The 27877-nt window shown below is 43.9% G+C and overlaps 1 protein-coding gene across 4 annotated transcripts in view; it reads right to left on the reverse strand.

The window, feature by feature from the left end:
- chrm3a (cholinergic receptor, muscarinic 3a) overlaps positions 1-27486 on the reverse strand; it is an 85720-nt gene extending 58234 nt beyond the window's left edge. For 2 of the 4 annotated variants that reach the window (XM_061837666.1, XM_061837667.1), the window contains exon 1: positions 26421-27482. In XM_061837666.1, coding sequence (XP_061693650.1) covers positions 26421-26431 — 11 coding nt within the window. In that variant the 5' untranslated portion in view covers positions 26432-27482. Of the gene's footprint in view, positions 1-22026; positions 23271-25612; positions 26187-26420 lie in introns of those variants that run through there. The other 2 variants (XR_009797493.1, XR_009797494.1) reach the window with 2 other exon arrangements.
- Positions 27487-27877: the final 391 nt, after the last annotated feature.

Below are 27877 nucleotides of genomic sequence, written 5' to 3' on the forward strand. Positions count from 1 at the left end.
CTTAGGTTACTTTCAAATTTGCTTTTGTATTTTTAACTAGACAACTACCACTTACATGTAGCTGGCTCACTATGCTACATGACAAATTAGCTAGACAGCTCACTATAATTAGTTGTTTTGCTAACTAATGGGATCATTTGAAAAACGTTATTGTGCCGTAATTCTGGAACACACTTGACGGAAATAAGCATAAATAACCCGTTAACTCCAACACTGTTGTAGTGGGTACTCAGCTAGCTAACTTACTAACCATCTAACTAGCTAGCTACTTAACAAACAAACCAACTAGACTTTTTTTGCCATTGAGTTAGCTTGCTAGCTAACTAGTTTACTGAACAACTAACTAACTAACCACCTGGCTTGGTAACTACAGTACCGTAGTTTCCAGTCTACAAGCCGTGACTTTTTTCACACGCTTTTAACCCTGCGGGTTATGCGGTGATGCGACTAATTTATGCATTTTTTCTAACGACTGCAAGGGGTCACTCGAGCAGAAAAGGTAAGAATGAGACCGGTGGGATATATGTGCCAAGGAAGTGACTTTTACCGGCCCAGTTAGCACTGTGCTCGCGTGTTCCTGCTGTGTTACTAGTATGTCTCAGTGATAGTTACCGGTATGTTTTATATTAACCGGCCCTGTTAGCGTTAGCGGTAGCATTAAACTCTCTGTGTACCGTCTTTCTTTGTAAATATCTCGTTTTTCAATGTGGGTATCAGTGTGGGCACTTGCGGCTTTTACACAGCTGCGGCGTATGTATGTACCGAATGGTATTTCCTGTACAAATGTATTCGGTAAGGCTTGTAACCAGGTGCGCTCTGTAGGCCGGGAATTACGGTAGATCAAAGGCTAACTATTTAGCGAGCTGACGAACTCGTAAGTTTATTAGATTCAATCTAGTTTTCTAACTACTATACTGGACAGCTAACTAACAATACATCTTACTAACTTAACGAGACAGTGAACCTAAGTACACAGCTATCAAACGCGATAACTTTCTACACAGGTAGGTAACTAACTCATTGAGATAGATAATGAACTAGCGAGCTAGCTAACAATTTTTCTAACCAACTAGACAACTAACTAACCAACTTACTAGCAAGATTGCAAACTAAATAGCTAACTATTTTGCTGATTAACTCATTAGGTAGCTGAATAAGAAACTTTCAGTTCTGTTTTACGGTGCTTTTACAACTTATTTTTTTTTCAAACCGTTTTTGACATCTAAGACTGGAATGAATGTTGAACCTGGAGGAGATTATTTCTTTTTCGATTATTTCCTGTGGGGGAAAAAATGAAGGAACAATAACACAAGATAATAGTTTATCAATACAATTTGGGGCAGCAGGTACTCAAGCTTTGATAGAACTGACACAAGGGACTGAGGGCCAATGTTTCCCCATCTGTGGCGAGACACAAACAAGCGGCGGCCTGAGGCAAAAAAGATGCTCGCCTAAATTGCTGAGAATTTTTTTCAGCGGGCACCGCCGACGGTCCACTTTACACACGCCACTGCAAACGCACGCAGGAACAACAAAACCTCGAGCTTGCTCCATCTCCCTACAAATTTTGCTCATTCATTCGGAAAACCTGTGCGGTCATATGCCAGTGATGCTGGACGGGCTGGCGGATGCGGAGCCTCGCAATTTCTGTTCTGAGTCACCCCCAGACGTGCTCGATCAGGTTCTTCCGTAGTAAATTCATCCAAACATGTTTTTACACGCCTTGCCTTTTTGCACTTGAACAGAAAAGGGTCTGACTAAGCTGAAGTGGTTTCCCTAAAAATGGTCAAGTTTTTTCACGGTATTGTGTGTCCATTAAGTGTACCAAAAGTGATGCTCAATGGGCGGGTCTTTCGAGGAGGCTTTCTTAAGAGAAGTTTGAGATGGAAACTTTCAAATGTATTGAGTGATTCCAAAAGGCCGCTACTGACTAAATTCTGGGGGTTTGCGTTGTTGGTATATTTTCCATGGTTGCATAAATTGGCGACTTTTCGTGCATGTTTAGGTGCGCCAGATAAGAATCATTATAATTAGCTTACGAGCTATCGTACTGGCATTAGTGGGTGCAACAGTGAGTTATTAACGCCGATGTCAAACCAGGAGTCTTTCCTTTGTCATTCGGGCGCGAGACCTGGTTCGAACAGCTGAGGTTTTCTCACCCATTACTGCTGCCACGCTGGCGTGAACGAACAGCTGAGACTGTGACACGAATATACACAAATGCACACAGGAGCCTGCACACACACACACACGACCTCCCGCACACACTTTGCAGTGAAACAGTCGAGTTGGACAAAATCTCCTACTGGAGGATCTCATTTGGCTAATAAACAGCAGAGACGAAACAAACTCATAAACCAATGCCGATGCTGAAGCTTCACTTCAAAGAATTATTTTGTTGGTTTCTTTTTAATACGTTCGTCACAGCAGTACAACAGATAGTATGATACTGAACCCCAAATGGAATCAGCAAACCTTAGATTGTGACATCATTGACCTTTTCGTATTGGAAAAATATCTACATGGGGTACGTAACCACTGAGGGATACAAAAGAACAGGAAATCTATAGTACTTGAGTGCACACTCATTTACGTGGACACTTGTTGCCAGGCAGAGTTCATAAGGCTGCAAATTAACCTGTTCCATAGCACAATGACATGTTGTCCAGTAACAAAAAAATAAGTGTACAATTTTTAGGATTCTTTCTTACAGAAGCGTATTGCTGCCACACCCAAAAAAAAATGGTGCTACCACATTATAACGTCATATGGGGGGGAGGGTGAATTTATTTGTTATTTTCTACATTCTCATGTGAAGCGAATCACGTTATAACGGAGCATACAATGAATGATAATGTTAGAACGTGTAATTAACCACATTATAACGTGAAAACATGTTATAGCATGAAAAATCCACATTATAACGTGAAACATATGTTATAATGCGCTAATGACATTTTATTTTTTATTTTTGGTGTGGCAGCAACACGCTTCCGTAATTTCTTGTTGTCTTTGTCCCCCTCAAAAATACTGAACATTGGGCAGTACCACCTCTGACAGCTGTCACACAGCTGGGTTACATTTTGGACACTAATTGACCAGGCCTTTAAGTTCGTTGCGTTTGCATTTCTAGTACTACTACTATGCATAAGTTCCCGAGTTTAGTATAGAGCATTCCTAACCTTTTTAGTTTGATTACATCTTGTCCATGTTTCTAAGTTTGCCTCGTAGTCATCGGACCTTGTGAACAATTTTGGATCTTGCCTGGTGCCTAGTGTTTCTGTGCTTGCACCTGTTTTGGACTGCCCATTTGCATTCGACCTCCTTTTGGACTAAAACCACTCTTAATATCATGCCCTCACCTCGGAGTCCTGCATTTGGGTCTGCCCCTGAGCCGCCTGCCCATGACACTATAGTGGCTAGCCAGACATAAACTGTGAAGTTAAACCACCGAATAGATCTTTTATTATCCGCCCGGTTGTGAAAATATCTCTTTAGGCAAGCAGGGTTGCATTTCTCCTTCACAAAAACTAGACTCGGCGTTGACATCATCATTGACAGCATTATACACACTACGATAGACAGTTGCTGACTTGCACGGGACAGGACGGCCCCGACGAGTAATCGGATGTTTAGCGTCCTATCCTGAGGTATTAGACGAAAAGCTAAAAGTCCTTTCAAATGAGAAAATGGCTTTTTTTATGATAAAATGCAGTGTTTTGATTGCAGTGTTGACAGACGTTGTCAAGATCGTGTCTTTCTGCTTCATTCTAGTGAAACGCTACTTCTTCTTGAAAAAATATTTGAGTGAAGGCAATGCTAAATAAATCCCAATAAAAGTTTTAAATCAATATCAAGTTGTAGTTTAAATGTCTCTGCAGTCAGACGTGCCCTTTCTCCTCGTGACTTAGCATGAAAAATGTTTGTGTTTTTTGCCGTCACGCTGACATTTGGCCTTTTTCTCCTACGAGGTACTGTCGAATGTGCAGTAAGACGACACCAGGGTGATACAAAACCAGCATGTCACATTGTTGTGTTGAATTGTTGTCCCTGCCTAGTGTATGATATCATAGTATAATCAGTGTTGCACTTTAAAAACTTACACAGAAGAATGCGATTTACAAAAGATGGAATTCCTAAATATGTCAAACGTTCAGTCTGTAAAACCACAAATAACTTGCACCATCCACGTTGGTGTGTCTTGTTTTGAAATAAATTCCAGCCACTTGTGTTTATTTGCTGTTCAAAGTGAAACGAACACGGAAAAGCTTCTGGTCGTGCGAGTCTTTGGATGGAGTCTTAATTCTGGGGCGAGCTGCGAGTGGCAGCAGCCATTGAATTATTCATGACGCCCATTGTGGGCACGCAGTCGGGAAATGGATTTTTAACACAGCTAATGCGGGTTCAATATTTTTCCTGTATGATGAAAACATGTGTCGAGAAGAAAAAAAAAAAAAAAAAGAAACACGAGGATCTAAAATGCTATGTTCAGGTTTGCAAAAAAATGCTAGCTCCATCCAACAGCAAGAATCTCCCCTCGTGGTTTGTTCTAAATGTGAAGTTTGGCCTGCGGCTGTACACAACGCTTCCATTTGTATTTTCAAGACGACACATGCACCTTTCCGTCCATTTTCTACAGCGCTTGTCCCTTGTTTGAGCTTGTTTTGCTTGTTTTAGGGTCTCAAGTGAGACGGAGGCCATCCCAGCCGAGTGGGCAAGAGACGAGGACACACCCTGCGCCGGGCGGGGCGTACTGTAGACAGCCGAATGGACGACAGAATGGCAGAAATAGTGACAAATCGACGCACACTGTGGCTAGTTTTGCTGCCGATTTTCAGCGCTAGGCAGCTAACAAAAGATTTACTCGGTTGTTCAATTTCACATTTGTTGGGTAAATCAGCCTTCCGGAGACCTGACTATTTATATCGAAGCAATTATAAAGTCAATTTTACATCTTATGTCTCCTTTAGGGCAGTGCAGTTTTGTGGTCCCGGTACACTGCCCCCCCCCCCTCCCAACTCCTAAAACGCTTTACTGAAGAGTAAAACAGGGTTGCCAAACTCTGTCATACTTTTTTTTTTTTTATTAATCTGATGGGTCAACATGTATGTATGCCTTTTGAGAGCAATTATGACTGTGAAACCATATAAATGTACCATAATTGCAAGCCTATAAGCCGCAACTTTTTTCACACACTTTCAACGTTGCGGTTTATGCGTTGATGTGGTTAATTTGTGCATTTTTTCCTATCGGCCGCAAGGGGGCACTCGAGCGAAAAAAAAGGTAAGAGTGAGACCGGTGGAATATATGTGCCGAGGAAGTGACTTTTAGTGATCCGGCCTTGTTAGCGCTGCGCTATCGTTTTACTACCGTGTCTCAGCGATGTTTATCGGAATGTCTTTTTTAACCAGCCCCTGTTAGCACTACGCTAGCGTTAGCAGGGTGCTAGCGTTAGCATGGCGGCACTAACGTTAGCATGGCAGCGCTAGTGTTAAACCAGGGCTGAGCAACCTTTTTGACATTGCAGGTATTTTAAATTTTTCATTCACGTAACCAAGTCAGATTCAGAATTTAAAGCACAAATAATAGTATCAATTTGTGGCCTATGGTATTTTTAGAACATATCTCCCGGGCGCCTTTTATGGCACCGCATTGGTGACCCCTGCATATCGTCTTTCTTTGTAAATATCTCGTGTTTCAATGTGAGTACTTGCAGCTTTTACACAGCTGCGGTGTATGTATGTACCAAATGGTATTTCCTTTACAAATGTTCTGGGTGAGTTTTATAACCAGGTGCACTCTTTAGGCCAGGAATTACAGTACACAGTGTATAATCTGCTGATATTATTGTGACATATACAGATTAAATTAATGTGTAGCTGGTTTTGGAATCTTTAGTCAAAGTAAAGTGAGTTGTTTGTCTTTAAATGGGCCACTTGAGTGTCCATGTTTTCCAGGGGTCCAACAAGGACGTCATCGGCAAAATCAAGACTCACGAAAAAGCTAGAATTGATGTAGGATGATGTACTGCCGAATCGCACCACACGCAGAACATGCGTATTCCATCAAAGATACACACCACTAAGTATTTACGGATGGCGTGTTGGGAATTCACGGCACATCACCACACTACAAACCCTCTTCTGAGATTGGCACACGTCTGCAAACCTCTTAATCTCCCGTGTCCACAGATCACCGGCGGGCCGTAAACTCAGCCGAGCGTCACAGATCGCAATCGTGCTTCCCCGGCTTCTATTTTAGGGCGGATCATGTTTTACGCTCGCAAATGTTACATCATTCCCTCCCCCTGCCGCAACCTTTGCCTATCGCGCCTTTCGTCGCCATGAAAAAATGGACTCAATTATTCAGCAAGGCGGCGTCTGAGGAAAAAAAAGGTAATTGAGAAACCTGAGAGCCTGCAAAGTTAAGGATCGGCCCTAAGAATCTATTCAACACTTAATGATTTATCTTCAAACAATAGATAGACCACAACAGGCTGGCAACCAGTTCAGGGCGTAGCCCTCCTCCTGCCCAATGATGACTCCCGCAACCCTTGTGAGGATAAGCGGCTCAGAAAATGTACGATTTCAAAAGACTTTTCATATAAATTTAAACACGCCTTACAACATCACTCTCAATGGCTAAAAAAAAAAAAAATGCAATGGAAAATGCATGTGTTCAAGCAGATGTTGCAACTGGAACTCCCATTAACAACCCAAGATAAAAATCAAAATAATGCAATTATAAGGCTAGATTATGCAGAAAAATGCAAACAGGTGAATTTCTGAAAAGCGATACGGGAATATGCAGGCGATTATTCTATTGAAAAACGTCCAATAGCAGTCATCTCTCATTTAGTGTGATTTTATGACAGACAAAAAAATGTCTTGTTAATTGCCACAAATGCAATGCACAATGCACAATGTGAAGACACATGCCTTCAGACCAGAGCTCAATGGATCTTGCTGTTTGGATGAGCCGAGCGTTAGCGTGAGTCATGTCACCGGCGCCCGCTGACGAATGGTCGCAGGAAACGCAAATGCCGAGGTCCCCACAAGGGGAAAAAAAAAAAGGGATTAAAAGCTAATCACCGCCGAATGTCGCACTCCATCAATCAGAGAGAAAGTAGAAGACAAGCGCAATGAGCGTCGGCGTTTGAGGCAAATAAAGAAACAGCGGCCCGCCGGGGCGTTTGGAAATGTACAAAGCTATTCTAGCCCTCTGACTTATGAGCAAGTAAGACATCCAGACCTCCAAAGAATGCAGAAGTAACACTAGTTGTAAATCATACGGCTTTTGGGCTCCCCACGGCTCACACAACAATGTGACATAATTGCAGCTGCTTCTCTTATATTTATGATATAACAAACTACAAGCGAGCAACATCTTTCGCAAAGATTATATTAGGATTTGAATTGTCGTCGGTAAAAGGAGGACGCTATGATAACAAAGTTACATAACAGGACGCCGGTAAAGCGGAGACGGCTGTGAAAATGGCGGAGTAAAAATAATGGTTTGTCGTTGAGGTGACGTTGAGGTACGACGCTGCTCAAGAGAGCATTTCCTGACTGAGGTGAAGGGACTCCAAACAAACAGCTGGCTCCGAAACATCCGTCCACACACTTTGGTCTGATTGAATAACTCGATTAGAACGCATTCGCTCCCAGCAGGCTTCATCCTTCAAAAGGTGTTTTTGCGTATGCCGGGCAACGGGACAAATCCTCATTTATTTTAGAGGGGACTCTGTCCCCAAATCACGATTTTTTTTAATTTATTGATTTTTTTTAAATGATTCGCATTTCCCCCAAGGTTGGCAGCTCTAGAAGTTAATTTAAAACAATTTACAATGTGGAGTACCCTTGTGCCAGAAAAATGCATTGACAAAAAGATGCAACAAGTTATAACATGCAAAAAGTTATGATAGCTAGAATAAACTATTATTTCATTGATAATTTGATTTTCAGGGGTCCTGACATCAAATGGAATAATTTTGGAAGACTTTTGGAATTCGTTATGCACAATCCCTTCACACTGTCATGATATTCCAACCAACCAATTCTTTGACGACCAATTAAACGGGAAACCCTCTCGATAACCTGGTATGCCCTCCCGCATTAAAGCACAGAAGTAATTGAACCGCTTCTCCAGAAGAAAATATAGTACACCTTCTGGAGTGACAGTCCTAAGTTCGATCCAGCTGGGATGCTGCGCCGTGACCTCAAGAGAGTGACCATTCACACCGGACATCCCACGAACTTTGCTGGACAGAAATGGGTTTGTAAAGAATCGCCCAAACTCCTCCTGACTGTTTTGCAGGTTTGTTTGGTTGAGGTTGTTTCCTGACAAAGGGAGGCTCGACCACTTCTTGAATGTTCAAATAGTTTTTCTGTATCAGTTGGGTAAAAACATCTTCTTTGGCAGTCCCTCTAATGGCCTCATTTCTAATCCTATCCAAGCTGCTCACACCAAGCGAGAACCTCAGCATCTTCATTTCTGGTTCTGCTTCCTGTTGTTTCTTCAGCGCTACCGTCTCTAATCCGCACATCATGGCCGGCCTCACCTCTGTTTTATAGACTTTCCCCTTCATCCCGGCGGAGACTCTTCTGTCACATAGAACACCACACACCTTCCGTCAACTGTTCCACCCCGCTTGGATCCGTTTCTTCACTTCCTTACCACACTCTTCATTGCTCTGTATTGTTGACCCCAAGTATTTGGAGTCGTCCACCCTCGCCATCTCTTCTCCCTGGAGCTTCACTCTTCCCCCTCCACCCCTCTCATTCACGCACATATTTTCTGTTTTACTTCAGCTAATCTTCATTCCTCTCCTTTCCAGTGCGTGCCTCCATCTTTCTCATTGTATCTCCGCCTGCACACCACAATATCATTTGCGAACATCATAGTCCAAGGGGATTCCAGTTTAACCTCATCTGTCAGCCTATCCGTTACTACCGCAAACAGGAAGGGGCTCAGAGCGGATCCCTGATGCAGTCCCACCTCCACCTTAAATTCTTTTGACACACCTACGGCAAACATGGATACATATATTTCTTTGTGCGTTATTGCTGTAGTTTCATAAAAGCACCTATTTATTCATGTGACCTAAATGACAATCAGATCACATTTTATGTAGAAATTCAGATAATTCCCATACTTTTTCTTGCAACTCTATGTGAGGAATGATACAATACTAGCTTCAATGCTTCAGAACATAATATCACCTGTATTTATTTTTATTGCTTTAGAACAAAAGGTGTATGCACGGTTCCGCCTAATGTCCTAGTGCAAAATGCATACACGCCCGATTCCCGCCAACACCCAATGAGTGCAGTTTAACGAAGAATCGGATAAGTAGCTGGGTGGGGAATAAAAAGGAAGTCAAACATTAGCTTGTGGACAGTGTAAATAGCCACTGCCACATCCCGATTATGATCTCGAATTCACCTCTATTGAACAGGGACTGTGGGAAACTTTGCTTCCATTGGCTTCCTGAGAAGTGGAAGCAGGTTTTGTTGACTCGTGAGGTCACCTGAGGTGCTCACATCCAACACGCGAGTAACAGCGAGAAGGATGCACGTCACGCGCTTGCTGCTCTCTTTCCTGCTAGTTCTCAGTGGAATTGAACACAGCACTGAGATGTGATGGGATTGGGGGGGGGGGGGGAGTTTAAACCAATCTGATCCAATCTCCTTTTCAACTGTTTGAAAAGTCGTAAATTGTTAAACTAACAAACAGCAAAGAGGCTCCAGGAAATTCAGAATCTTTTGGTTTAAAAAAGCTCAAAAGCAGATAACAGTTTACATCGCTATGAATATTCTTCTGCCTTTACCGTATTGTTCCTTCTGGGTTTCCTTAATTCAAGAAAACTCTTTTACTTTATCGGTGGATTGCCATCTCTGGAAAAATGCTTTTTGCCAGGGTGAGTTATATTTAAGTTTTTAGCCTGTTTGGGAAAGCCCATAATCTTCAAAAAATTCACTCCATTATAATTTTACGATCATTATTTTATTGGCTTTGCAGTCATTGGCTCTGTTCATTATCCATCCTTCCATTTTCAGTACTGTACTTGTTTTCTTTCAGGTTTCAGGTGAGCTGAAGTCCACCTCGTCTGACTTCTACCCCTAGAAGCCGGGTACACCTCAGACTCCTCAGTCGTAAATTCCAGGGCATACAGACAAACGAGCATTCATACTCACATTCGCACCTATGGACAATTTAGAGTCTTTAATGAACCTAACATGCATGTTTTTGGAGTGTGGGAGGAAGTTGGAGTATGATCAGAAAATCCTCCCAAGCATGGGAAGACTGCAAATCCTTGTAGCGATCCAACAAGTGATCCAAGGTCTCCAGTCTGAGAGGTGCAGGTGCTTACAATTATTCCGCCAGGCTGCACTGTTCGTTATCTATTTGGACACAATTTATAAGAGCAGCCAAGGCGGGGGGACATTGTCGTGGAATCTCATTTTTGCTATTTGTGGGTAATCTGGTCCCGGATCTCGTGCTTCTCAGTCAGATCAGGGAGAACCACAACCTTTGGGACGGAAATGAAGTCTCGCCTCGGTGAAAGGAGATAATATATGGAGTGAAGGAAAGCTAGCTTCTATATCAACAGAGAGACAAAAAGGGCATTTGCAGTGAAGCGGTTGCCATTCCGGACTGTTGTCTTGAAATGTGAGCTGACCCGAAAAGCAAAGCCTTCAATTTACTGGTCCATCAACTCTGGCCATGACAGAAAGGGCATGGATACCAGTTTCAAATCCACCCACATGGTGTCTGGGATCACCCTTGGAGATAGAGTGAGGATCTCTGTCAGAGCCATGGCTTCTCCAGATCAGGACAGACACAGAGAACTACTTGGGATGCCCCCCGGAATGCATCCCTGGTGAGATTTCCTGTGCAACCGGGAGGAGACTTCAGGGCATACCTAGTACACAATGGCAGGACTATGAAATGTCTGTGGCCTGGGAATACGTTGGTATAACCCACCAGAAGTAGAGGTCGCTAAAGACACCAAAGTGCCATCCATCCTCGGTTAGCTTCCTGGACCTGATGGATCACTCTCGCTTTGTACTGATTGAACTTCAATTTGAACAAGAGCGAAATCCTTTCATCCTGGTGTGTTAAGGGCCAGCCTAGCCGGACTAAGAAACTGGAGCTCCTTCGTGTGCCGCAGCCCAGGCTTCATAAATCGAGCTGCTGCCATTGTATTTTCTTGTTTACATTACTTGACGGACTGAAAGATTGATGAACAAGACTCCAGTGTGTTGCCGGCATACGTACGCAATAAATATGCCCAGCTTGGGTTGTGGTTACATTTCAGAGAGGAGACAGTAGGGAGGGAGGCAATAAACACTCTCTTTTTCTGCCAGGACAACTGACAAAAAGAGACAAAAAAAATAAGAGCGGAGGCACGCCAAGACTTCATGCTAGCGTTTGTGTCTTGTCCGCACCACCAAAACCAGCTCGCCTGCTCTTGTGGACCATTTCACACAAGCTTGTCCATTCCGGGTTGAATGAGATCACATTTATATCATCTGCTTTGACAGAAAGCTGATCCCCGAAGAAGTATTAAAAGGTTGACATTGCTACCATCCTCAATAGGGGAAATATGTGTCATCTTCATCATGGTAGGCAGAATGTACGTCATAGAAAATATTTGGATGCTATTGATTGTGGAATCCCCTGCTGAGAGAACATCAAGGCTGTTGACTTTAATCATACCATACGAATTCTGAACTTGTTTTTTTTTTTTAACTACAGTGGACCAGCAAAGGAAACATATTCCAAAAGTGTTATTGCAAGCGGCCTGTAAAATCCAAGGATCCTTACTTATTTTTTTTTTCATTTTTTGCAACATTTGTTTTCCATAAGCTCACATATTAGCAACAAACTCCCACAGTGAGCTTCTTCGCTTGACAGCGAATGATTCTCCTATGTGGAGTTGGAGGAGTTCCCTTCAAGTATTCGCCGGCCGCCGTGACATACTTTCATGTAAATGTCAGCAGAGGTTTCGTTTTCAGGGCCCGCAGGCGATCCTGCTCTCGTTCATTTTCCTCTCCAGACTTCTCGCCTCAGGGTACTCGCTCTTGTCCTCATTGCGACTGCTACAAGTTTTTCTACTGCCATACTACGTCAATCACTGTCACAGAAATAGACAAACTGATGCGTGACGGCTCCGCTGAAATCGAGTGCTGCTACTTTGCTGTGGTGCGAAGCACAGTTATATCGTGGGTTTTGTATTTTTTATTACCTCTGATTGTTTTTGTTAAGGTAGCTGTTTGAAATTTTAGAATTACTGTAAACCCGATGGTAATTTGGTAATGATGTGCTGGCGTTGCGCAAGCGGACTTTCTTTAAATTAGATGTTTTCGTTAAACATTTTGGCGATTGCATATACAGTATAATGTTGAATTAAAATTTGTTTTATGCTTCAGTTTTACAGTAAATGTCAACCGGAAGTGAGAAATAAAAAGCTTGAAGCAAGCATGCTTGACCTCTTATTGGGAGAATTGTGCTAGCGAGTCTTCTTTTGGTTTCTTCAAAGTGATGTTATCCATCCATCCATTTTCTTTGCTGCTTATCCTCACCAGGGTCGTGGGGAGTGCTGGAGCCTATCTCAGTTGTCAACAGCAGGGAGGAGGCGGGGTACACCCTGAACTGGTTGCCAGCCAATCGCAGGCCACATGGAGACAAACAGCCGCACTCACAATCACACTTAGGGACAATTTACAGTGTCCAATTAAACCATTCATGGGCAGTGTGGCAATTTTTTTGCCTTAGTGAGATAAAAGTCTCCTAACAGGCCACAATCGAGGAAATAGTTCTTTTTCGTTTATGGTGAAGTTTTATGATAACTTGAGGCAGCCATGTTGGGTCAGGAAGGAAAGGGAAATAACTCTGTGCTAACTTTGACCGATGAGTTATAATACCAAATTATGGCTTCAGATTAAAACACTTAAATATTTTGATGTACTGAAGGATATAATGCGTGAAAATCATGATGTCCCAAAAATGGGACGCTGCCCACGAATGGGTTAATTTTGCATGCTTTGGGGATGTGAGAGGAAACCGGAGCGCCCGGAGAAGACCCACGCAAACACGGGGAGAACATGCAAACTCCACACAGGCGGGTCCGGGATTGAACCCGGGACCTCAGAACTGTGAGGCCAACGCTTCATCAGCTGGACAACTGTGCCGCCTGATGTTATGCAATAGCCTCCAATTTCTTGATCATGAGAAGATAATAATAAGTGTTAATGAATGGTCCAAAAAGTGTTTTCATAAGTTTAAATATGTTAAAAACACCTCAGAGGGCTTAGTCTCAATATCGCAGATTTTCACCTGTCGGTCCGAAATATGTCCTGAGTGATACGTCACGGTTCACTTTATCCAGACAGGATTTCTAAACGCATCGCAAACTCTTTGCCGTCACCTGTAGAGAAGCAGCCGTCTTTCCCGGCAGCTCGCCCGAAAACATTATCACGCACACAGCTGGCGTCGGCGCGGCGTGGAAAATGCTTCCCGTCGCTCGCCATGTGGCCAAAATGTCAAGCCATAAATCCACAGCAAAGGAAAGTGCACCGGCGTTGCGAAGACGTCTCGATGATGGCCAGTCTATCCTGAGTCTGGTTCCATCAAGATCGACGGTTTATGTAATTGGATGTATTTCAAAATCAATAGAGTTTGGCCAGGTTTACCGATAAGAGGGGCAAATTCTAATTGTTTATAAAGGATTTCTTGAACAACAAAAACAAATCAAGATAGTTAAATGGACAATTTGAATTCATTTTAAAATCAACAGCTGTCTTGCTCCCCCCACCCACCCCGACCCCCAAAAACAATCTGAACGGTTAATAGAAAATGTTGAAGAAATAAGTGTATTATACAGTGTTGGAATGTATGTCATCATTAATATCGGGCGGGCCTGAGTGGGAGACTGTTCCTCCCATATTTGTCAAATAAACTCACCTATTTGCTGTTTTTGCTTCCACACAAAAGCTTATGTAAACATAGTGCTTTGGCACCATCTTGATGGTGCTTTTTTGAAGTTCTATTAGACTTACTAAACCCCCCCCCTCCATTTAAAAAAAATAAAAGCGCTTTTCTGCTATCTTTTGGTATCTGTACGCAACTATAAACCTTTCCACAGGGAACGTCAGGTTCTCGTTGATTTTGGCTATCCGAACTTGCAAGTATTTTTTTGGGTCATTGTTCAAAACGGAGAGGTTTGACAAGTAAATAACTCTACCGTATTGACACCATACTACACAAAATGAATATACATTTTTATGAGACACATAAACATAACTGTTGATCAGTTGAGGAAAATCTGCTTAAAAATAAATATATAACTCTGAAAAGCGGGACAGTAGACAAGTATTACGCCCATTCAACTATGAGTTGAAACGTTTTACTTACTTTGTCATGGATTAGGTCGTTATGTCCTGCATATAAATGAGCGCCACGCATACCAATCAATAATGATGATAAACCCAGTTTAGCAATTAAAAACAGCAAAAGGCCGATTGTTGGAAGGCTCTAAAAGATTATCCTAGGGATTATCTCGTGGTGCAGTGTGTCGTAACGGGGATTTTTTCCTCCAATTATAAATATTAAACCTCATCATTTTGTCTGTAAATCCTTGTGTGTGTTGTCAACAACAATATTGGTAATGGTCCTGGTACTATTACTCGAATAGTAAAACTACCGTAACTCCCAGGCTACAGAGCGCACATGGTTATAAGCCTCACCCGTACACTTCTAAAGGAAATATCATTTGGTACACACATACGCCACAGCTGTGTAAAAGCCGCAAGTGCCCACATTGAAACAAGATATTTACAAAGACGGTCCACAGAGTTTAACCCTAGCACCGCACTAACGCTAGTGCTAACGGTAGCATTAACACTAGTGCTAGTGCCGCACTAAAGCTAGTGCTAACACTAACAGGGCCGGTCAAAATGAAACTTACCGGTAAATATCACTGAGACACACCAGTAACACAACAGCAACATGCTAGCACAGCGCTAACGGTAGCACAGCGCTAACACTTCCTCACTTCCTTGGATCATATATTCTATTATTATAAAGACAGTACACAGAGAGCTAACGCTAACAGGGCTGGTTAAAAAAAAAAACATACCGGTATAAATCACAGACAGGGCAGTAACATGCTAGCACAGCGCTAACAGGGCCGGATTGGTAAAAGTCACATCCTCGGGACATATATTCCACCGGTCTCACTGTTACCTTTTCCGCTTGAGTGCCCCCTTGCGGCCGTGAGAAAAAAAATGCACAAATTAACCGTACCACCGCATAAACCGCAGGGTTGAAAGCATGTGAAAAAAGTCGGCCGTAAATTACGATACAGTATACTTAACGGGAACCACAAATCGCTGATGATGCATAAGAACCTGCCTCGTTAAGGCGTGCTCACAAACACACCAGCACATTTTCTTCCTCGTCACGTTTTGACAAAGCGTTTCAGTACAAATGTCATCAATACGGCAACAATAACAGTGTGAGCGCTGAATGAGAACCGTGTGAAAAAGTTGTCGCGTTCATTCGGGCGGTGACTCCGCACGCACGAGAGTTTGACGGACGCCATTACCGAGCGTAACCTGCAGGCCGTCCATGGCGGTCGTCTTAATAGAACCCGCTTTGTGCGTGGGAGACGGTGTCCTCCGTGACTGGAGGCAGACTGCGTCTCTGTAAAAGCCTTCACACATACACACCAGCTTGTTTTTGTGCTCGTGATAAAATATTATTATTGTGGAAATAACGGGAGATTGTCGAGTGTTGCATTCAAGGCCACTGCGGCGCATTGTGTTTGAAGTGCGCGCAAATTCAGATATTAAAAGCAGCGTTTCAGGAGAGCGTTTGACGCAAATATAAATATAAAAGTATAATAAAAGTGTTTCAGCACCTACTAAAGGAATCGTTTGAATAGAAAAATGGTGACTAGGGTCCAATGTCAGTACAGGAATACAGCAAAGAGCTCGATTAGCTGTCCGCCGGTCTTTTATCAAGCGGCTGTTTGTAAATTGAGATTTATTGAGTCTGTCTGTGACTTAATTAGGATGAAATGCTCATAATTTGCTCTGCTAAAGCTACTCCATGCATATTTTAGAAGTATTGGGTACCACTGAGAAGTACAGAAAAAAAAAAAAAACAGTTGGGAAGTCTGCTTCACAGTTTTGAGGTTCCAGGTTCCAATCTGAGTTCTGACCTTTATGGAAGTAAATTAGTGCGAAGGGGATTTGATTTTGAAATGTAAAGTGATCACATTTTCAATAGTTGCTACAATTCGCTGTCTGAAATTCAATCAGCTACAATTCCATCCATCCATTATCTACCACTTTTCCGGGTTGGGTTGTGAAGAAGTAGCTTCAGCAGGGATACCCAGACTTCCCTTTCCCCAGCCACTTCTTCCGGAGGGATCCCGAGGCGTTCCCAAGCCAGCCGAGAGAAATAGTCTCTCCAGCGTGTCCTGGGTTGCTTCAGGGTCTCTCTCCGGTGGGATACGATCAGAACACATCACCCGGGAGGCGTGCTGGAGGCATGTGAATCATTTGCCCCAGCCACCTCATCTGGCTCCTCTCAATGCGGAGGAGCACCGGCTCGACACTGAGCCCCTCCCTGATGACCGAGCTTCTCACCCCATCCCGAAGGGAGAGCCCAGACACCCTGCGGAGGAAACTCATTTCGGCCGCTTGTATCCGGGATCTTGTTCTTTCGGTCACGACCCACAGCTCGTGCCCATAGGTGAGGGTAGGAACGCAGATCGACTGGTAAATTGAGAGCTTCGCCTTTCGACTTAGCTCCCTCTCCGCCACAACGGACCGATCCAAAGTCGTGAACAAGACCCCAAGATACTTGAACTCCTCCACTTGGGGAAGGATCTCGGCTCAACTTTGAACAGATTTGTTTTTGTAGTATGTGACGTCACGGGACTAAGAAAGCGGAGCTGAAATTGGCCGGGTGTTCGGTTCTGACCTGAAGTAACCCTGCTTGGTGGCACAGACGGTGAATTTCAGACTGCGACTTGTAGCTGGTTGAATGGTTAATATTGAAATGTTACACTGAAATCCAACTATTGAGAATGTGATTATATGACATTTCAAATTGAAATCCCGGTGGCACTAATTTACTTTCATAGACCTTTCTGCACAGGGTTTTCTTCAGGTACTCCAGCTCCAAAATTGTCTGCAGACGAACGGAAGGAACGATGGATTTATTTCTGCCCTGCGATTGGGCCACGACCGATCCAGGCTATACCTCCCCTCACCCGACAAACTCATCTGGGATTGGCTGCACCTCAGCTTTGACCCGAATGAGGACAAGCGCTCACTAAACTGAACTCTCCACACAATGCACTGGGTAAGTGCCAGATGTTGAACTTGTGTGACTTTTCAAGCGAGCTCTCGGTACACAACGTTTCCCTCGCGGTAATTCTATTAACCGGAACATAAAGCCCAGATACTTGCATCAGCGCAAACTTTGAACAGATTTGTTTTGTAGTACTGTATCTTTTTTTTTTTTTTTTGATTCCCCCGTGGGTTTCTTCCATCTGTCTCTATCTTCACAGCGCAAATCATCGTCTCGCGTTTGCAGGCGTCGTGCCGCCGCCTTCCTTACGTGACCTCTCACGGAACCGCTCAGCTGTCACCGGCGGGAAAGCCAAACGTGGAGGGAGGACGGCGCCGTCTCGGGATTTTAACGTGTCCGAGGCACAAAGACCTTATGGCACACTGCCAAACAAATTGCAATTTTTCGAACGGCCCCAAGGGGCACTCAAGTAGAAAATCTAAGCATGAGACCGGTGGAATATATTTGCCGAGGAAGTGACTTTTACCAGTCCGGCCCTCTTAGCGCTAACCCTAACCCCTATGAATTATGGGAAATTGTATTTTCTTACAGTTGCTAGTATACACGTAGCGGGGTGGAGTGGCCCCCCACCCACCAAGTGTGAAATTAAATGCCCGAGTAAATTTTTAGCTCGTTGCCTATATCAGAAAATTTAGCTAGATTCTGACATGGAAATGCAAATTACAAATTACTGAACAATGACACTTGTTTATATGAAGCACTTTGTGAGTCCTCGCTGTGTCAAGTACTACAAAAACATTGACTGTACTTGCTTATTAATGCGACTAATTGAGGAGTGTAGTGATGAAGTGTGCCCTCAAAAGGGGAAAATTCAACCCTCCACCCTTTATCAAGATAACTACAGTAATTTCTGGCCTACAAGCCGCGACTTTTTTCACACGCTTTCAACCCTGCGGATTATGCGGTGATGCAGCTAATTTTGTGCATTTTTTCTAACGGCCGCAAGGTGGCACTCAAGCGAAAAAGGTAAGAATGAGGCCCGTGGAATATATGTGCCAAGGAAGTGACTTTTACTGACCTTGTTAGCCCTGCGCTAGCGTTAGCGTGTTGTTGTTGTGTTACTGGCGTGTCTCAGTGATATTTACCGGTAAGTTTTATTTTAACCGGCCCTGTTAGCGTTAGCGCTAGGTTTAGCGACGCGCTAGAGTTAGCACTAGCATTACCATTAAACTCTTTCTGTGTACTGTCTTTCTTAGTAAATATCTTGCGTTTCTATGTGGGCACTTGCGGCTTTTACAGAGCTGCGTCGTATGTGTGTACCAAATGGTATTTCCTTTACAAACGTACTCGGTGAGGCTTATAACCAGGTGCGCTCTGTAGGCCAGGAATTACGGTAAAATGAGTTTAAAGCTTGTAAAAATTGATATTTTTGGTTCTATTAAGGCCAGAAAAATGTGATTCATTCGTTTACAAATGATGCTGAAACCTGCTTTTTACTGGCTGGTGCCCCAATTGATCACGTGAGGATTGACCATGTGACCGCCAGTGACGTGTATTGTAAATATGACTCAGGATTATAAAAGCGATAAAAATAGACAGTAAAAAGGCGCATAAAAAAAAATATATATAAATAAGGAATTTCTTTTTAGCCATTCATGCTGTCTCATTGTGGCCTACTTTTTCCATTTGTCTGTTTACATAGACCTAGACATAAAAGTCCACCAAAAAAAGTATTTCTGGAACAATAAAAAAAAAATATGGATGTATCTTTCTAATTGAATAAATTATTCTGTATTAAGGCAGAGAAAAATGCGTGGCTGAGTTTATTTCAGAAATTGATGTGTGACCTGATCAATACAGTGAGAAGCCGCCGCATTATGTCATCATAAATAAGACATCAACATAAGTGTGGAGAAACGGTCGAATATTAAGATACCGACAGCGGTCCGCCGAAAGGTCGCCGAGCCGTCGTCGTTTTGATTGATCCCTTCCTGACAGACTCTCGGGCCATTTGTTATTTACAAAATGAGGCTGATTTGCTCTTGATTTATTTACTCGACGCAGACAGCGTGCAGAAGAGAGCAGTCACACATTAGACATGAATCAGAATTCCCAGAGCGAGGGAAGGGAAACAATGACAGGTGAGGGGGGGGGCGTTGAAAAAGAAAAACTATTTGAAGCTTGGTCACGCGTGCTGTTCGCCAGGCGTTTGTATGGAAATTGCAGAGTTGACTGGCAGCCCGGCAGGCTTTCTTCTTTTCAACTCCTCAGATATGCAATCTTCAATTTATTTGCATGATTTTTTTTTTCTTTTCCCCTACGCCGTCGCCGTGTCGCGCCACATCAAACAAACACTTTGGAGTTGGGTGAGTCTTAGATCAATAAGTCAATTAAATAGCTACATGTGGATAAAAAAAAAAAAAAAAAAAACAGTTGATCACAGGGAGTCACACAAACCTGCCCACAACAACAACATTCACCCATTTTCTTTACCGCTTATCCTCACGAGGGTCGCAGGAGTGCCGGAGCCGATCACAGCTGTCAAGGGGCAGGAGGCGGGGTACAATGCCAGCCAATCACAGGGCACATCGAGACAAAGAGGCACACTCACAAACACACCTACGGGCAATTTAGAGTGTCCAATTAATGTCGCATGTTTTTGGGATGTGGGAGGAAACAGGAGTGCCCGGAGAAAAGCCACGCAGGCACGCGGAGAACATGCAAACCCCACACAGGCGGGGCCGGGATCGAACCCGGGTCCTCAGAACTGTGAGGCAAATCCTCTAGCATCGGATCCACCTTGCCGCACAACAACAACAACACAAGTGTATTTTACAGGCTGTCAAGTACAACAGATGGCGCTGCAACACCAAACCATGAAGCCATTAATCATAAAAGAAGTCGTCTGGAGAAAAAGCACCAAAATGGCCAACATGAGATGCGAACCGGGTCACACGCATATCAATAAGCCGCCCTAATTTTGAGTATTTCCCATCCCTTCAAAGTAAGAAAAGACCAAATCACAAGATCACGCTTAAAGATTGTCTTGAGCGATTATCAACTGGTATGCAGTTTGATTTGTCCTCAATCTGCTTGTAGAATGGTCAAATTTCGATATTCATTATTTAAGATGAGAAATCCTTCTATGGGGGTTGAGACTTTAAAAGTTCCACTATTAGGGCATCACACTCATTTTTGTCATTTATCGCGAGTTGCCTAATTTTATGCCGAAACATATCTGGTTTACGGCGCATCGACATCTTCCCTTTAATTCTCATGAAACATTTGACATGCAGAGTTGAACTTGGTGAAATATGAAAGATATGGCACTAGATTCCAGCCCCCCCCCCCCAACACACACACACACATAATACTGTAAAAATGGGGTTTGTAAAAAATGTTTCCCGATGCATTTGTTACATATGATTTGGAATACATGGAAGTAAATTAGTGCCACCACAGAAAACAGGATTTAAATTGGAAATGTAAAGTAATCGCATTTTCAATAGTTGCTACAATTCGCCATCTGAAATTCAACCCGCTACAATTCACTGTCTAAAAGTGAGCGTCTGTGCCACCAGGCAGGGTTACCTCAGGTCAGAAGCAAACATCCAGCCAATCCAGTTACCTCTTCTTAGTATGTGACGTCACATGGTCTGAGAAAGCGTAACTGCGATTGGCTGATTTCAGACAGCGAATTGTAGCAACTATTGAAAATGTGATCACTTTACATTTCAAATTCAAATCCTGGTGGCACTAATTTACTTCCAAAGAAATCGTGCTACGGATTGGGTCACTGAAGTTGCCAAATTATTTGCTGTCGCGGGCCCACAGCCTGATGGTAAAGTCGGATTTGGCCCCCCGGCCTCGAGTTTGCCACCGAATTTAGGAAGTGTGTTTTCTGTGACTTTATGTAATTTTTGTGGTTGCGCAAATGGTCAATACACTCGACTGTTCATATGACTCCATAAATCACTCTCCCTCGTCTTATTCCACGCACACGTAGTGTATCATCCGGGGTGGTGCGTGCAGTGCTGTGTGCCGAACATCCACGATATCTCCAGACAAACACGGAGCGGCGCTGGTAACGGCCCTAAATCGTGCGCCTCATTGCTGCCGGGCTTGTGATAGCGAGATAAAGGTCAGAAGGTCAGTGTCAGTGCGCCACGCCTGATTAGCTTGCAGCAAAAAGACGGAAATGTTTCTTTGATAACGCAACCATCTGACTGAAGGATGACATCAATAACGGCGTATTTGGAGATGTTCATGTGATTATGAGAAAACACCATATGTGCCGTGTCAAAATGAATGGCCATAAAAAAGGGGGCATATTATGGGAAATACCGTTTTCTTACAGTTGCTAGTATACACGTAGGGGTGGGGGAGGGGGGGTGCTTCTCTGGAGTGGCTCCCCACCCACCGCGTGTGAAATTAAATGTCTGAGTAAATTTCTAGCTAGCTGCCAATATCAGACAATTTAGCCAGATTCTGACATGGAAACGCAAATTACCTGAACAGTGACAAGTGTAGAAGCGAAGCACTTTGGGAGTCCTCGCTGTGTCAACTACTACACAAACTTTGACTGTACTTGCTTATTTATGAGAGTAATTGAGGAGTGCGGTGATGGCGTGTGGTCTCTACCAGGGAAAATTCAACCCTCAACCCTTTATCAAGATAACTACCGTAATTTCCGTCCTACAAGCCGTGACTTTTTTCACACGCTTTCAACCCTGCGGTTTATGCGGTGATGCGGCTCATCTGTGTAATTTTTTTCTCACGGCTGCAAGGGGGCACTTGAGCGGAAAAGGTAAAAGTGAGACCGGTGGAATACTAGCTGCTAGCGTTAGCGCTGTTCTAGCGTGTTGGTGCTGTGGTACTGGCGTGACTCAGTGATATTTACTGGTGAGTTTTATTTTAACATTAGCGCTAGCATTAGCGCTAGCGTTAGCGGGGTGCTAGCATTAGCGCTAGCTTTAGCGTGGCGCTAGCGTTAGCACTAGCGTTAGCATTGCATCAGAGGGAAACTCTTACTGTGTACCGTCTTTGTTTGTAAATATCTTGTGTTTCAATGTGGGTTTCAATGTCGGGACTTACGGCTTTTACACAGCCACGGCGTATGTGTGTACCAAATGGTACTACCTTTACAAATGTACTCGGTGGGGCTTGTAACCAGGTGCGCTGTGTAGGCCGTGAGTTACGGTATTTTGTGGTATCTTGCTGCCAAGGAACTATGTTGAAGTGAGTGGAAGAGCTTCATTAAATCAGGCCATATCCTTGTCTAATGGGAAATGGTGCTTTCTGGTGTTAAGGAACCGTGTTGAAGTGAGCTGAGTTTTATTTAGATGCAAGTAGTGCATTGCCACCACCTTGTGGAGTTTATGGGTAATTGCAGGCCTTTTCCAGGGTCAGAGCTCCTGTCATGCCCACTCCCGCTAGAGGAACGCAAACAAGAGTGAATGACATTTCTCGATCCGGGCTAAAAGTTCTCTTCAGCGTGGATCAGCAGAGGCCGGTCTGGCTCTTTCGCTGAAGACATTAAAAAGCCGGCTACAGCGGTTTGATGGTATTGTTTTAATTATGGGAGCCAAAGGCCTGCGCTTGCACGTCGTCTAAAGATAGCCGCCGCAGCTCGCCGCATTGTGGTCTGCGAGGCTGTGAAAGTGGATTACGCGGGCTTTAACATCAAGACCAACTCTAATGAAACCCAATGGGGGACGTCAGCCCGTCTGTTTGACCAGCTGACTCCTGTAAAGTAGCAATCAGTGGCTCCTGCGGCTCTAGACGAGGAAAGTGCTCGAGTGGTGCCAGGCGGTGCCCGGTGGCCTTGATGGAGGGCTTTGGGACGACGGGAGGGGGGCGGGGCATCATTCTTCTCCGTCGTCGTCGTCGTTGTTTTTTGGGTCGCGCAGCAGACAACAGCTGGGACAGCGTGCCTTTCAATCCTTCATTAGATCAAGTGAAGCGTTTACTGGAGATATATATATATATATATATATATATATATATATATAAACTTGAATCATCTTTCAGTTTTTGCAGCAATTCCAACGTATCAAAACTTTAGGGAACTACATCTACATGCCGTTAGACCAATTAGTGCTTAATTTCAGTGAAAATAAAATGGCTTTCACCAACAGACTTGGAGACTATCCATCCATTCATCCATTTTCTTTGCCGCTTATCCTCACGAGGGTCGCACGGAGTGCTGGAGCCCATCCCAGCTGTCAATGGGCAGGAGGCGGGGTACACCGTCAACTGGTCACCAGTCAAATGCAGGGCACTTGGAGACAGTCGCACTCAAAATCACACCTATGGGGAATTTATCCATCCAATCAATTTTCTTAGCCGCTTATCCTCACAAGAGTGGCAGGGAGTGCTGGAGCCTATCCCAGCTGTCACCGGGCAGGAGGCGGGGTACACCCTGAAGTGATTGCCAGCCAATCGCAGGGCACATAGAGACAAACAGCCGCACTCACAATCACACCTAGGGGCAATTTAGGGTGTCCAAGTATTTTTGGGGGGATGTGGGAGGAAACCGGAGTACCTGGGGAAAACCCACTCAGGCACGGGGAGAATGTGTAAACTCCACAGAGGCAGGGTTGAGACTGACCAATCAGGATATGAGAGTGGGTGTAAAGTCACTCAGTTGCATGAAACGGGACCGCCCACTCAAAGGGACTCATTTCAGCAAGGCAAAAAAATAGGGTGGCTAAAGTATCCTACAATACTTAATCCTTGGGATGTTAGGACAAACGCACATCACACACATTAAGAACTGTTTTAAAATGTGGAGAGAATGCACTATACTGTAAAGTATCTCTCCTACAAACACAAACGCGTTCCTGAAACCAATAAACTGTCGCGTGTGAGCAATAAAATGATGAGTGACTGCTCAACAAACAGACAACGGGTCCAGATCCTAAGCCTGTTGCAACGATAATACGATACTTGAACCTCACATACATCATGAGATGTACCATCTCAGCCACGTCCGTGTGCTGGCCAAAGGGCCAAGTCAGAGCTTTATCGCAGGGATTCTCTAACCCAGTTGTGTCAATCTCGTTTTTGGCGCGGGCCACATTGTAGTTCCAGTTTCCCCTCAGAGGGCCGTTATGACTGTGAAACCATAAAAACCTTTAATCGCCTCGAACTTCCACGCAAAATTTCTGAAATAGTTTTAGAATCGGAACACGATGCGAATGTGTTTTTCCAACCATTGTTCATGTTTCATGACACAAAAATGCTAATAACCTGTAAATGTAATCATTTATGATATATAACCAAGAAATTTAGAACAGATTGTCACAAAAATATCATGGAAGTTGATTGACCACCACGGGCCACATAAAATCATGTGGCGGGCCAGATCTGGCCCCCGGTCCTTGAGTTTGACACCGGTGCTCCAACCAGTCAGAAAATAATCTTTTTTTTTCAAATTTACTACATATCAATAATTCGTCCACACATGCAAACGTCATACAACAGAAGATTTAAATGTTCTTCCACTAGATGGTGAAAAAAAAAAAAACAATTCAACAGACCTGTTGCCATTCATACAAGAGAATAAGTCCACTAAATTGGGACAATCATTATTTTGGAATATATGCTTTTGTGATTTTTTTTTTTTTTTTGGGGGGGGGGCTGCCATGAGTGTTTTCTGCTGGAAATCGCGTCCTGGCAAACATTGCTCTGTAGCCGCCGCACAACGGCAGCCAGCATTTGGAGGTGAAAGGCGGAATGAAGATCGATACAAAAAGGCGGAGGTTAGCGTAACGCGCGAATCATCCGTCAAGCCTGGAACACCCCGTTTGTCTCCTTGTCCTCCGGCGCAGGAGTCTGCGGCGGGAAAGTCCAAATAAACACATTCCTGCACCACCTCCAACAGACCAGTGACACGCACACGGTTGTTCCCATAGTATATATATATATATATATATATATATATATATATATATATATATTGATCTATAGCGTGTGGAACTCTAGGGGTGGGGGGGAAGAATCACCGAATGTGCAAGTTACAGAGGATCAGTTGTATTTAACTTTTAAGTAAAATTCAGTTGCATATATATTTGGCTAAATTTGATTTTTGCATGATTTCCCCGTGCCTGAGTGCGTTTTCTCCAGGCACTCCGGTTTCCTCCCACATCCCAAAAAGATGCAACATTAAATCGAACAATCTATATTGCCCCTAGGTGTGATTGTGAGTGTGGCTGTTTGTCTCTATGTGCCCTGCGATTGGCTGGCAAGCAGTTCAGGGTGACAGCTGGGATAAACTCCAGCACTCCCCGCGACCCTCGTGAGGATAAGCGGCAAAAGAAAATGGATGGCTGATTTTAGAACACATTTTAATTGAATCTTTGAATCTTTCAGCACAGTGTTAATCTTCAAATTGCGCATAATGTGTATTAAATATACCTTTTTTTTGGGGGGGGGGCTGCTTGACCTGAGTTTGAGAAACACATAGGCCGACTATGCTACTGCATTTTCATGTTAGCCACAATGGTGGTAGTATAGATCCAGGTTTTAGAACCACTGGTTTATTTTGAAATTTTAGTTGTCAGTATTTTAAAGAATTTTAAGAAAAAATATTTTAGAGCAATTGATAATTTTAAAGAGACCTCTTAAGCTGTTAATTGCTATGAAATGAAAAAATAAAATGAAAAAAAAAAAAACAGTGGGGTTGCTGATCTAAACGTGAAACCATCAGTTGTTGCCCAACTCGCAACTGATGACCCAGTGCAGCCACCATGTTGGTCAGGGGAAAATATTTGCGCCACGGCGCAAATACGCACGCACGGATGCTTCTGCTCTTCATCATCACCATCATCATCACCAACATCACGCAGCAAGGTATACTGTAATAATTCCAAAGGGAGGAGTTTTATCTCGCAACAAGCGTGTGGCCATGTACGGGCATCACAAATAACGCAAAGCAAATCGATCCTGCTAGTGTGTATTGATCAATGATAAAAAAAAAAAGGTGGGAAAAGTAAGAATTCAGGCGTGACAGCACATGTTTGGGTTAGGGGGGGAAACAGCATTTTTTTTGCAACTTCATCTGAGTGAATGTAACTTTTTCATCCACTCACCTTTCAAGCATTGGCTGTTGCGCACAAAACGGGACAGGAGCGACAATCCGAAACAGATCGAGCCGGGTTAAATTCGGCAGGCGGCTGCGGTCCAAGTCCACTCACGCGGTACCGAAGGGATCGGGAGGAGGAGGAGGAGGCAGGAGGAGGCAGGACAGCTTCTGGCGAATCTCGCAGCCGCGCGCGCGGTTGCAGGCAGCCGGCGAAGACGGCGCGCGTGCCCGGACGCAGGGAGGGATGTCCAAAAGACGCACGCGCACACGCGGAGGAGGCGCGCCGGGATTGGTCGGGGAGGCGGTGACGCGCCGGCAGGTGACTCCTCCGCGGGATAAATAGTCCCCTGCGGTGGGGCTTCATTGAGAACATTTGAATGTGACGTCCTTCCAAAACGTCCGCTTGGGGCCAATCACAAGTGATGACATTTTCTGGACGGAACAGGAACACACTTGATATGGCTGCGTCGACATCGGGCTTACTCTTCACTTAGTTCGTAGGGCACCGCGGCACAGGGGATAAGAACATGGCCACAGGGTCGCCCGGTTGTGTCCCTGGACAAGACACGTGCCACGAGTTGCATACCAATGAACACGGTTGGATATCTGGAGGGGGTCCGAAGTGCCGTAGCCACAGAATGGCAGCCGTAGTTTTGTTGGAATACTCCAGGAGGGCTGTGGCCACACCAGCAATAACGGAGGCGTGAAGGAATAACGTGTACAATTTTAAAGCATCTTTGAGTCTTTGGAAAAGTGGACGTAATACATTATTATTATTAGTTGGTTGGTCAATTTTCTTTTTCAGTTCAGGTTTTTGTTGTGGCAAAGGCAAGAAGGTGACTGACCCAACTGCAGGGAGGCCAGGCTGGAGTGCAGTGCAGGAGACACAAAAAGGGATTTCATTTCAAAAATAAGCACAAGGAAAGGTCAAATTAAAACAAATATTGAAACGAAAACCAAATAACTACTAACTAGGAAACATCACAAGTGATGTGGAGCAACAAATGACTGAAGCAGGAAGTACCGACAGAAAAAGATAACTGACGAGATAATGACGTACACGCCAGTGGAAGGAGCTGATTGGTTGACACAGGGTTGATGAGTGCAGGTGCGCACAAATAAGATGTGAACGTGTGTGCGGGAAAACTTTTCCAAAAAATAAACAGCACAAAGGTCAAAAGTCTCATCAGATACCAAAAAAAAACAACAACAACAAAAAAACAGTTTATGAGACATTCATAGATACCAAAATGCTTTTTTTTTTTAATGTTCTCACCCATTGTACATAAATTACCCCTCCTCAAAAGATGAGCTCCAATTCTCAATATCATAATCAGTATCATCTTTAATGGCCAAGTGTGTAAAAACACAGGAGCAATTTTTCTCTGGCTTTCTCTTTCGCTGGTACGACATTCATAACAAAGAACATGGAACAACATAGCAACTGATATAATATCCATCCAT

This window comes from Syngnathoides biaculeatus, chromosome 12 (genome assembly GCF_019802595.1).
Source record: "Syngnathoides biaculeatus isolate LvHL_M chromosome 12, ASM1980259v1, whole genome shotgun sequence".
NCBI lineage: Eukaryota > Metazoa > Chordata > Actinopteri > Syngnathiformes > Syngnathidae > Syngnathoides > Syngnathoides biaculeatus.